The sequence below is a fragment of the Lissotriton vulgaris genome, chromosome 7, assembly GCF_964263255.1.
Source record: "Lissotriton vulgaris chromosome 7, aLisVul1.2, whole genome shotgun sequence".
In the NCBI taxonomy this organism is placed as follows: Eukaryota; Metazoa; Chordata; class Amphibia; order Caudata; family Salamandridae; genus Lissotriton; species Lissotriton vulgaris.
This window is the reverse complement of record NC_141695.1, coordinates 822,562,251-822,575,403: the sequence shown is the minus strand read 5'-3', so window position 1 is coordinate 822,575,403 and position 13,153 is coordinate 822,562,251. Positions and strand designations below refer to the sequence as shown.

Genomic DNA, 13,153 nt, shown 5'->3' with positions numbered 1-13,153 from the left:
AGATGGAGAGGGAGGGCATTCCAGGCCCGAGCCACCACAACCGACAGTGACTGACCGCCCAGTCTGGCACGTTTAAAACGGGGAAGGGACAGTTTAAACAGAGAGGCAGATCTCAGGGTGCGTGCCGGAATGTACCTTGTGAATCTTCTTCTCAAGTACGAGGGGCCTTGGTCATGAATTGCACGAAACGCCAACACCAAAGATTTGAACCGAATACGCTGCGCTACGGGAAGCCAGTGAAGCGATGACACCTGAAAGCAGAGGGGACCAAGTTCGTGACTACTAGCCAGTAGTCAGGTGGCACCAGGCAGGTACCGGATGGTAGTCACCTCGACTAGGTGAGTGGGCGACGATGTGCTCCGCAGATCTCACGGACCAGGAGGCGTTGTCGGCGACCAGGATGGAGGAGCGAGCTGTCCCACGATGGATGAAGCTGTCGGCGTCGCTGGACCCAGGATTGGGCAACAAAGCCTTGGCTAATTCAAGCCCACGCGGTGGACCTAAAATGGCGTCTTGAGTGGACCAGGAGGGTCCGGGGTGCTCCTCTTTTGGAAGGGAGCAAGGGCCAGTCTGGAGCAACCAGACCAGCAGCAGTGATGTCGTCGGGCGTCGTTAGGAAGGCCACAAGCCAGCGGGCTAGTAGCCAAACAACGCGGTGAGCAGCAAAAAGCAGAAGGGCCCCACGCAGATCATGGAGATGCTGGGAGGCTGTACTTCGGTGCTGGAGCTGCTCAGGGTCGGGGCTTCTCGGACCCCAAAGCACTCACCAGAGGATCCCTCGGCGGTCGTGCTGGAAAGAAGTCGTGCAGTCTTGAAGATGGCCGGTCCCTCGAGGTCTCGTCGCACCCACGGTTCTCAGCTTAGCTGTAGAGATGAGTAGAGGTCAGAGGTGCCGGGGAAGCCGGTTCTCGTCGAGCTGGGCAGTCGGATTCCGGAGGAAGGACTTGCAGCAGACCGCAGTGTTCTTAAAATGGTGCCTGCGGATGCAGGGTGACTACTCCTTAGTCACAAGGGAGAATCTTGAAGAAGAAATCTTGAAGTCCTTTCGCAGAAAGTCGTGTCTTGATTCCAAAGATGATCTAATTTGAACAGGGGGCCCGCTCCTATCTTTATACTAGGAAAAGGGGCTGACCCGGTGACTAGGTCCTGCCTATGGGTGGGACTAGGAGGGGGTGGTTACACCCCTCTCCCATGCCGGACTTTCCCCAGGCCAGGGGCTGGTGTGCCCCTGGAACTGGCTCTGACCGGCCTATGCGTAGTGAGCACCGGGGTGCCACTCAGCAGTCACCTTCCTGTAAAGCCCTGCCTACCCAGGATACACAAAACCCTGTCTGGGATGGTGCTAGCACCGCCCCGGACAGGAAACCCTTTGTCCAAGCTCTCCTCGCTGGAAGGACTCCCAGCAGCAGGAGGTCAGACTCGTGTCTGTGGTGGCAGCATCCATTTTGTGGAGCTGAGGCTTCGTTTAACTTTAACCGGGGTTCACAGTTACATACATGTCGTGTCCCTCTAGAAGGGTGGAATGCTAACCCCGTCGCCAGAATTGGCGAGGAGTTAGTATTCCAATTCGTATGACACCTTACTCGACATGTTTTGATAAAGCAATACCAAAGATAGCATTTAACCGCGAGGATTATAATGCACTTAAGAGTATATGGTATGCGTTATCATGGAACAGCTATTAGGACTTGGTCCCGCAAGCTGCAAACGGGCTCAGCTCATGCCAGAGCACCATTTCACACGATTCCATGCACTCTGCCTTCAGGATTGTTAAGGCCTGCCATAGGAGTGACTGATAGGAATCTGTGTGCCCATTTTTAGGGTTAGATATAGGTATACTATATCTACAGCAAAGGGTGATTACACGACTTTGCCCCAGCTGTCATGCAGCCAGTTGTGCCAGATTTAGATGGCCATCCAGGGGTGGCATAATACATGCTTCAGCTCCTGGTAGGCCCTGGGTACACCTATGCCCTGAGTTACAGGGTCTGATAAGGTGGCCCAGTTCCAATTGGTAAATGCACTTAGGGTACATGTCGTAATTTAGAGAGAGAACAGCCAGGTTGTGGGTCTGATTGGCAGGCCCACAGCCAAAGAAAGTCGTAAACCAGTGAAACAAAAGCAAAAAATCTGGGTGATCATAGGATTGCACACCCTACTCTCCTACAGGTTGGACTAAGGAGTCATTAAATTACACATGCAGGTTATTTATGTGTATATACATCGCCCTGCAGGACCGGCGGCCCCCAGCAAAGCGGAGCTGTTTCTTACGATATATATATATATATATATATATATATATATATATATATATATATATATATATATATATATATATATATATATATATATATATATATATATATATATATATATATAGTCACTAATTGTGAAAAAAGCCTGCTTTATGCATGATTCACCTGCAGTTTTCATACTTTGTGATGTTGGGTGTTGATGAACAATGGCAAAACAAAACTTTTATATCAATAAAATACTGGCATTTTATTTGCAGAAAAATAAAAAGTATGCCTTATGGCATCTGGGGGGCGTATCTGCAGTTTTGCTCACCGATAGCTTTATACATCCAAGTGATAAGGTGACAGCCAGAACTCATCACAAGAATCGATTGCAGCACAGGGTGTGTTAATGATTCTGATTGTGTTGTTTTCCATAAGGTACAGCATGTGTGAGTGACTTGCCAGTTAATGAGGAATTGCCCTTTGGGCAGACCATAGTCTCCTACTAACTGGTCGAATGTGAGGAGCCGGCCATCAAGAAATAGATCCCCAGATGTGAAGATTGAGCCTTCCGCCTAGGGGGCTAAGTCCCGTCAGGTGAAAGTCCCAGAAAATGTGGGGAGTCCAACTAGGGGAAGTGCAGGAGCATAAACCAGCGCTGTCAGGGAAGTACAGTGTTCTGTAGTCATGAAAGCCAAAGTCACTGCTGCCTTTAGGGGTGGTGAGGAGGGGGGTGTTATTTGCGGAAGAAAGAGGCGGTGAATCGTTTGAGAGGGCAGGGTACGGTCCACGCCACAGGTCTATGCTAACTTCCTTTCGACTGTCCAGCGTGTTAACCATTGTAGATGTGCACTCCGATAATAAGCTTGGAGTAATGGGGCGAGCATCCCACCCCAGTCCACCGGTAGCTGTAGTTTGCTAAGTGCAACTCAGCATCAACCTGTGCCCAAGCAGTGAGTCGAGCTCTCTAAAGAATGAGTAAGGAGGAAGTACTGGGAGATAAGCAAAGTAAAAATGGAAGCGTGGAAGGATGATCATTTTTGCTAGCACTATTTTACCTATTGGCACCAGCGGTAGGAATCACCCAACTTGCATTTGTGCCTTAATGCCTGACAGTGCCAACCGAAGGTTATCCTCAAATATATCCTCTGGAGAGTGGTAGAGGCAAATGCCTAGGTAGCGTGTAGCTGTTGCTTGCCAAAGAAGAGAGGCTGTACCTAAGATTATGGGCAAGGGCAGTTGGTTGGGATGCAGCGGTAAATGGCTGATTTGTCCCAGTCCACTCGCAAACAGCTAAGGCAAACTCGTCTAGTGTGTGTTGGAGAGAGGAAAGGTCTGAGGTGATGTCTTAAGTAAATGAAGATGTTGTTGGCGTACGGAGACACCTGTATGGGTCTGGTCCTATAGGGGTATACCCCAGCTACCACCATCGAGCCGTAAGCGTATGGCAAGGGGTTCCATTGCCAAAGCAAAGAGCAGTGGCAAGAGGGGGCACAGCTGCCACTTGCCTCTGCTCAATGGGAAGGGGGTGCAAATGAGGCGCCCTAAGTGTACTCATGAGGTTGGGTTGGTGTAGAGAAGCAGTGTGTAAACACGGAGACTTGGTCCGACCCCAAGCTGAGTCAAGACCTAGAAAAGATAGGGCCATGCCAGAGAATCAAAAGACTTCTCCAGTTCTAATATTAGGGATGCTGCTTGTGGGTAGCATCCATGGACTCAGTTCAATCGGCCCCTAAAATAGCAATGGGGCGGTATGATGCAGGTTGCGTTGGGTCTCTGCCCAGTTTTGGACTAGAAACCAGGAGTGAGTTCCTATGGGTTTTCGGGAGTTTGCCAGCTGTCAGTGCTGCGTCATATATGGCAGTCAGTGGGGGTGATAGTTGTGAAGAGATAGTGCTGTAATATTCAAGTGGTAGGTTGTCCAGTCCCGGGGTTCTATTGTGGGCTAGGCCTCTAATCGCCTGTGTCACTTCCTCTGTAGTTATTTTGACGTCAAGCGCAAGTTTAGTCGCAGTTGAGATGTAGGGTAGGGAAACATCCACGAGGAAGAAACATGCGAAGTTCTCAGGTTGATTAGGTAGGGACTAATATAGCTTGGTGTAACAAGCATAAAAGAGGTGTAGTATGTCCTCTTAGGCATTAACAGAGGCACCCACTGGTGTGGTGGGCTCAGTTATAGGGTGTAGGCTTGTATCTTGTCGTGCTAGCCAGGCCAAAAGCTGGCTGGATTTGCCCCCCACTCTCTATGGACTTTAGCTGCTTGAGCCGCTAAATTGAAGTGGCAGAGGTACTCCAGAAGTCGTATATATGAAATCTATGCAGCGGCTAGCTGCAGAGTCTTTGCTGGCTCCTGATCTGCAGCTTTGCTCAGATGTGCAAGACGGGCATCTACACTTCTAATTTTGACATCGAGGGTACTGCGTACGCCTGCAACCTGTCGCATGCAATAACAATGTGTGTCACCACCTTGAATACATCCCATTCCACCATCCTCGTTAAGGTGGTGCCATGGTTCTCGGCAAAGTAACAACAGATATGGTTGCCCTCTACCGGAAAGCTGAGTCTTTCAGGTAGTCATGCTGAAGCTGCCAGATGGCCACCAGCAGCCTTGGGGATGCCCGACGAAGGAAAGGCAATGTATGTCAGGATTTGAGATCTCCGACCCACTCTTCTATGCCATGACCCAGCCCGTTTCGCATAGCTGGAAGTAGTATTTTGAATCCTGCGTGTTTTTTGTGGTGTATGGGGATAGTGCGGGAAATAGGATCAATTGGAACTGGATAAGTAGAACAGGTAGGGCCTACAGCAATGGCAATATGCCCAAAGTGAGTCATCAAGTAAAATTCGGAAGGATTTGGGGAAGGGGGGGAGAGGGGGTGTGGGTGAGTAGCTGGTACTGGGATATAATGCCCAGAGCGAATAGGGTACTGATGGGAAGGGTGTTCGTGCCCAGGTGGAACGCAGTAGCTGCAAGGGGGGAATAAGGGAGGGAGACCTGAGAAGGTGTCCCTAGCGGAACGCTGTGTGCTGAGTAGCAAAATGTTTGTGTACATACAGCGTGGCTTAACAATTAAAGTATGATATAGTAGCAAATAAGTCCAAAATTGGTTCAAATGAGGGTGTCTGATGTTGGCTTTAAGGTATCAGGTAGGCACGGGGAGCTTTGCCGAGAGTCAGCAGAGAGGAGAGTGTCATTGTGGGCATGAGTAGGGGACCCCTCTTGTCATCTGTGACGGGGCTAGCAGGTGCAATGTCTTCAGCAGCCAGTAAAGCATGTTGCCTAGCCACAACAATCGGCTCCAAGATCGGGGGCTTTATCATGGATGAACACTGGGTTTCCCGGATACGGTGTTGATTTAATTTCTAACGTTTTGACCTAGGCAGGGAGGAGGGGGATTTGGTAGGGTCTGATGGTGCGAGAATATAGTGTTGTTCTATCCAGTCCCAGGCATTCTTTGGATAGTTGAAAAAGAAAGTGTTGTCATTTGCGATGATCTTGAGCTGGGCCAGAAAGAGAAGTGAGTACTGGACCCCTTGCGAGCATAGCTAACGCTTGACTGCAAGGTAAGACAATCGTTGTTGTTGGACCGCTCTGGTGTAATCTGGGCATGATCCCCTTGTCTTCTACCTTGAGTGGATCTGCATGGTGTGCTGTAAGAATGGTGTCCAGGTCTTTGAAGCGAAGAATTTTTGCCTCTATTGGCCAGGGAGGCGATACGGGGGCTTGTAGGCACAGAATGAGCTCTTTCCAATGTAAAGAAAGGGGTAAGTTCTGCTGTTGGAGTGAAGTATTTGAACCAAGTCTCAAGATATTGGATGGGGTCACGACTTTCAACCATCTCTGGTAAACACAGAATGTTCATGTTGCACCTGCGTGGTCTGCCTTCTGTATCTTTTGCTCTTTCCTGTAGTTGGTGGGTCTGGCTCCATCATTCACTGACAATCCGTTGGTTGTCTGTCACGATGGGAGGGAGGGTAGCCTGTGTTTCTCCCATGAGACACATGTCAGAGAGCTTGCAGTGGTCAATGCGCAGGAAGCAAGGTCAGTGGTCAGAACATTGAAGCATGTTTCCATTGTGACATGCAAATGCTCTATTGGTGCTAGGACTTGGTCTACTTAGTCATTGGGGCTGCTATTTGAGGTGTGTCTCCTTGAGGGTGTCGGGGACAGCACTGGGTGAAGGGCCTGATATCTGAGACGGGGCCTGTACAAGGCTGCCTTAGTATATGGTGCACACTTATTTAAGTGAAAGACCTTGCACTAATACAGGCAACCCTTATGGTGATTTTAGTGGTCTTAGACAACCATAGAAAGCTCTCTAAGTGGTAGCTGTGCAGAGCAGCTTTCAGGCTTATCTTGAAGGAGTGTTAAGCAGCTTGTTTTACCAGATCTAATCATGCAGTGTAGGTTAAATGAAAAAGAACCACACAGTGTATATATAAAAATAAGTCTCTTTATGACACTACACTCACTTACACATTGGTATATTTCCTATTCAGAGATATCAACACACATACACAACAATACTTTAATTGTAAATAGAAATGAAAATGAAATGATTTTTTTTATGTTTCAGTTAATTAAAACCACAACAATACATTTTAAAGAATCGACTAGTGTGTTTAAAATTTCTTAAATTTTGGGTGCAATATCTGTTAATAGGTTCTAAAACATTCTCAGTCTAAGGTAGAGCTTGTTATTTAACATAGAATACAGTGTAATTAGAATACAATCTGTCTAGCTTAGTTCAGGAGTTCTTGTTTTTTTTCTCTGTTAAGTTCCGGAGAGCCCTCCCCCCTGTCGTGTTATCCTTTTGTGGATATGGTGCTAAGGTTTGTTTTAGCGCTTGGGAGTGGGCTGCAAGGAACTTTAATAATAGGCAGTTCAATTGCGTGTCTGCTGGGTTCAAGGTTGCCATAATTGCAGATCTGCACGTTCTTATGCCCCGCTCGTTCATAGACTTTTTTAAAAGAGAGATTCGAGCTTGAGCTAGATTCGGGCAGATACAGACAAGATGAATGAAGTCCTCATTGCCCGCATAGTCTGCAGATTTTGGGTCCGTCGTGCACCCAGCTTAGTTGGTCCATAATCGATGGAAATTTCCCCAAACAAAGCCCCATTAATTTCTGTTTTCTGTGAGCCTGGAATGTGATTGTTAAGTATGGGGCTGCCACAAGTGTTTTGTAGTTTGATATGACCATCCATACGTGTTTTCTGGTGCTTTAATTGTAAATAGGTAAATAAGCACAATTCACAGTGGTCTCAAGTGAGATTCAAAACCATATACTAAAAAAGATGAATGCGAACGGCGACCGAAGTCGGGACTTGGACCAGGAGACTCAAATGAGATGGGGACACAAGGGACCACCCAAGGTAAGTATCCAGGAGCCCCATGGAGGCTGTATGCAGAGTGGAAACACAGCTGTGAACTCAATAAAAGTCAACAAGATAATTGCACTTGCAGCTTTGAAGAAGGACCCTTCCCAGTGTACCCTGAAGAAACCCTGTAGAAGATAGAAGGTTGGAGAATCACCCCACCTGTGGATACCACAGAAACCAGGATACTTACACCAGGGAAGCTGGGAGCATAGGTGCAAAGTGATGTTGGAAACTGCCGTAAACCACAATGGAGGACTTCAGAAAAAATGCAGCTGGCAAAGACTGTGCAAGAATCCGGTGCAATCCAATGGTGGATCATTGAAGAGGAGAACCTGCAAGCAGAGGGGACAGAGCCTATGCCACTCTCAGGTGAACAGGAGGCATGGAGGAGCAATGGCCACCGACGTTTGGAAGGTTCAGTTTGATGTCGGCAACCTTGACTTTGTAGCTGTGTGGACTAGGCGATGCGGATGAAGACCAGGAGCAGTGCAAGAGCTGACCCACATCAGAAGTCAAGAACCAGGGGGGGGTCAGTGTCCGGCGAGAGCACCAACAAGCCTTGGCAGCTGCAAAAGGCGTGGAAAGCGAAGAAGGAGCAACGTTTGGACCAGCAAGCTCCAACGGTCTCAGCACACATAGGAGAGTCAGAGCAGAACGGAGCCGCAGGGGAACCCACTGAAGCAGGAGAAGACCCTTGGGAGGACCCACTGGCCGAAGGCACAGGAGACGCAAGAGGACTTCGAGCAGCTCACTAAAGATGAAGACCCACAGTGCAGAGGATGTGGTGAGGACACAGATCAAGACCAAAAGAGATGCTGGAGGCTGGAGCTTCTTGTAGCCCAAAGATCTCTCGAGTGCAGAGCCAACAAGCCTTGGCAATGGCAAGTCAATCTGGTGCACAGGGGTTCGATTCCGACGAGGGATACTGACCTAAAAGTTGCAGAGAGGACAGGCCAGGTCTCAAGGGAGTTGTAGAACCACCACCTGTGTAGCTGAGCCTTTCCAAGTTCTTGGGACGTTAGGAGCAGCAGACTGGTCAGCTTTGTTGCGGTGCCTGCAGATGGAGGGGAGTGACTCGTTCACTCCAAAGGAGATTACTTTGAGTGCCCTTGATGCCCACAGGTGTGTTGAAGATCCGGGATGAAGCACATAGAAGACTTGAAGAACAGCGAGACAAGGAGCAGCAGGAGTCTTCTGTGATGCAGTCCCGGTTCTAGGAGAAGTTCAGCGATGTCCAAGGTCCACACCAGTGATACCCAAAGTACGGCCCATGGGCCTCTTGTGGCCTTCTTGACCTTTTACATGTGGCCCCCTGATGAACAGCAGCATGAACTGCCATTTACTTGCTGGACACTTACATTCTGAAAAAATGTAAAATTAAGTTATGAAGTAACTATGATGGTGTCCTGCACCACTTAACTTTAGTCAACCAGTAAATAAAGGCTTGCCCGTTTATTTCACATTTTTATAGGCCTCTTTACGCATCCACCCAGACTCCCTACCGCCACCCTGCTCGCATCAGTGCGGCCCTCGGTCACACAGCTGACCATACTTTGTGGCCCCTGGGGAAATGTTTGTGAGTACCCATGGTCCAGATGGTCAAAGAGTGATGTGGTTTCAGGCTTGACTCTTGTCTCACGGCGAATCTGAGGACCCACCCACATGAAAGCTCTTAAATACCCTTTGAAATGGGTTAGGACGACTCAAGGATCCCTACCAGAGGAGAGGCCAGACAGAGGGGAGGGTACTCCCAAGTCCTTTGTCCAGTTTCCCTGAACTATCTCTAACCAGAGTATGAAAGGAGGACCCTATATGTGCCCTTCCTGGTGGTCTGGTGGTGCTGGCAAGCGCCTCCACCCCAGCCCAATACACTAAGTCCTGCCTGGGAGATGGTCACACCATCCTGTAACAGGCAACCTATTGTTCTATCTTACCCAACTTGAGCTCAGCTAAGTAGCGAAGATCGTGTCTGGGGTCGGCACTAGCACTAGTTTGCTGACAGACCTTGAAGGCTAATACCAGGAGTACTTGGGGCTTCCGGGAAGAGCCCCCCAGTGCATAGAATCATACGGGAAACACCGGTAACAGTGTTGGGATATGATACCAAACATTCCCAAGTTAGGCACAGACACTATATAGTTAGCCATCGCGTAATGATGGATGGCCACTATATGTATCAAAATGGCTGGCAGTACTTTCAAAACCTGGAAAATCGACTCCAGGGTTTGTAGGGGTGTCCTGCTCATGCAGGGGCACCAACACACTTTTAATCCAGCACCCTGCCTTCAGGATTGAAAGGACTGCCTTAGGGGTGACTTATAGGTTTTAAGTGTAGTGACCTCAGATATACGTAAAATTATATCTGCCATAAATGGTGCTAACACCAGCTTACACAGGCTGCAATGTCAGGCCTGTAGTCACAGTTTAAGTGGTCTCTCATGGGTGGTAGAATACATGCTGCGGCCCATGGGAGAACCCTGTTGTACCTATGCCCTGGGTACCTCAGTACCATACAGTAATCACGTATAGGGGTACACCAGTAGCCAAATGTGGTGGCTTGAATGTTAGCAGATCACTGCCCAGGAACAATACTGACTACACCTATCATGACCAACTAAGTAATGCATAGAATCTAACTCTATCTCAAGGGTAGACTCATGATTTTCTTAACAGCTAAAATATTCTTTTTTCATTCCTTTTACCTTTCTCCTTCCTAAAGTATCACTCATTCTAAAACAAAGTAATAGAGTTAAATATTCTCACTTTACTTACAGGATGCACTTACATATTCACATACATGTTTAGACACCATACTCACCTCCATTGAGCAAATGTTTGCCCCTTTCCTCAAAGAAAAATATTGATTACTTGTTTATGTTTTGAGATTTTGGAAGGGCTAGATGTTGGGACATAAATATGAATTAGTGTATAATCCCTCCTTATAATCGTTGTTAGTATAGCGATTCTCCCTGTGGTTGTTTTAAGAATCAATTGGGAATAATTTTTCACAGCCCTAAAATATTTTAGAAATAATTTCTTCTTGTATTTGCTGTATTAAGTTAATATTTCGAAGGGGAAATGACTGTTTTGTTGATCTTCCCAATTCTTTTATTTGATCTGTCTAGGAAGCTGGCTCTCTAAATACTACACCAAAATGAGGTATAGTGTGCAGAGAATCCAGTGGATCTCCATAGACTAACGTTGATAATGCTAATCCTCTCTTTTGTGGCAGTGTGGGTGAGCAGTTCAGCTTATCAGAGGGCAGCATTTGTTGGACACTCAGTTGCCATAAATGAGACACACTCAGTGAATAAATCTAAGACCAATTAATAATAATAATATTTTGGTGATATTTATTTTGTAGAACCACAGAACTTCATCAATAAGTTTTGTTATAGAAATACATTTCAATATCAAAAGTGGACACACTGCAATTCTCAGATTAGAAAGGTGGCTAGGCTTTCAAAGCTCCCCACCACAGATGGCTCTTCCTGATCAGGGGGAGGTATAAACACCCCCACCCAGGATAGGGCAGTGTTCTTGACCTCTGAGCGTGCAGGCACTCACCCCATGAGGACAGAACACTGTCTGGTGGTAGCAGACTGGCTTAGGCCAGTCTGTGACACCCTAAGGGTTGGTAGGTTTCACTCTTAGGAGTTCTCTCTGTGCAATTATAAATACATATAAAACTGGAATCAGTATAGGTTTATTATGCTGAGATGTATGGTACAAAACATACCATACTTCAGTAAAGCCATCATGGAGCTGGGGACCTCTTAATGACGAGTGTCCAGCCCATGTACTTATTATGGCTTCCCTGGTCACTTGCAACATCCATGAATTGACATGGATATTGCAGGGGTATATCTGTTCATGCAGCTATTCCCTCACAGGAGATTTAGGGCACCCTACCTTAAGGCTAAGGCCTGCTAGAGAGTTGTCTTACTATATCACATGCCATGTCTTTCGGGCATGTCACCCAGGGATGGATGCCATGTCAACTCTTCAGTTTTGTCTGCGCCAAGGCACGCAATCTGCAATGGCAGAGTGCAGGGCCTTGGTGAGGGGACTTGGGGTTCCTCTTCTGTGCCAATGCCCTAGTTACCGGGGTTACCATTTACGAGGGGTTTACAAGCAATACTGAAGTTGTGCCAATTGTGGTACTGTTTTGGGGGAAAAACAATGATAGGGGAAACTGGACAGCAGAGACCCGGTACACCTCAGTCAAATTTGTATCAAAAGCCAGACAAAAAGTGGGGGATACTGCAACAGAAACCCAGTTTATTACACTCTGTAATAAAAGTTATGTCCATGTCTGTGAAGTACTGGCCATCTTCTGACAAATCCAAAATCGTTATGCTCACTGAAATACTTACAGCTCAATTAGGGAAATAAGGGGTGTAAAAGAATGATTTATTTCCTAAAGAATTTTTGACAGCTCATAAGATGGATGTCTTTATACAAAATGAATTCCAATGTATGTATACTCCAAAATATGTCAAAACAATGCAAAAAAATGAAAGGGTATTGTTTTGACTTATACTGGGTGCTGCCTTGTGTCTGGATAAAGCTATACCTCTCTGAAGAGCTCTAATGAGAGTGAAAAAAGTGTCAGGTGTTGCTTTTATTCATTTCAGGTTGGCTTGGATGGTATTTTACCAATCCAAAGCTGTAACACGGTGCCTGGAGTGATAAAGGGCTTTGGTCATTTTACAGCTCGGCATGGATAGCACTGTGATAATCCTATGCTTAAAGACTTTGCTGTGGAAATGGCAAAATACGTTCTCCCTTTCTACCTCAGTGTGGATGGCACTGTCTAATCCTATGCTTAAAGACTTTGAAAGAAAACCAGACATTTGAGGTGAGCACATTTAGAGTGTCGCTGGTGTTGAGAGTGCTCTATACTGGAACTGCTTTCCACCTAAACTTGAGAACTGCCCAGCGTTCTCGACTTCTTTTTCTTGCATACTCCAAAATATGTATTTGTAAATGCAGTACTCTTTCTCATTAGGCTGTCGGTGGCTATCAATCCATCTTTGTCAACCTCCCTATTTTTACAATTTACCCAGTAGAAATTACAATATTGTGAAATATATACAGCGTTGAATAAGTCTTGAAACCTTTCAGCACAAACTTTCTTCTTCCAAAGACATTTCCCCAACAGTGACATGCATACTGGTTAAACTAGTAATGACCATTAGCATTTGCATCTGTGAACACTTTCAGTAGTATACCTGCAATGACATACCTGATTAAAAAGGTCCAAAGCCATATGTAAATTAGCAAGCATGCCTGTTGGTGGCTCGTTGGTAATTTTAATTGCATTTTCGAGCAGTCCTTGAGGAATAATATGTGAGTCTGGGGTTGGTGCAGGTTCAGCGCTTATAAACACTCGGTAGTCCTCATGGCTACCAATACTGTTTTGCTCAACTTTCTTATCCAAGGTACCCAACCACTTCTGCACAAGATGGATATTCTGGAAGAGAAAAATGTGCAGTAGTTGTAAGCATGCTTTTACAAAGCTAAACATCAATTT

At 46.6% G+C, this 13,153-nt stretch overlaps 1 protein-coding gene across 1 annotated transcript in view; it reads right to left on the bottom strand.

Annotated features, from left to right (window-relative positions):
* DNAH17 (dynein axonemal heavy chain 17) overlaps positions 1 to 13,153 on the bottom strand; it is a 15,539,113-nt gene that overhangs the window by 1,056,422 nt on the left and 14,469,538 nt on the right. Inside the window, exon 75 of the mRNA XM_086931082.1 lies at positions 12,866 to 13,093. Coding sequence (XP_086787208.1) covers positions 12,866 to 13,093 — 228 coding nt within the window. The remainder of the gene's footprint in view (positions 1 to 12,865; positions 13,094 to 13,153) is intronic.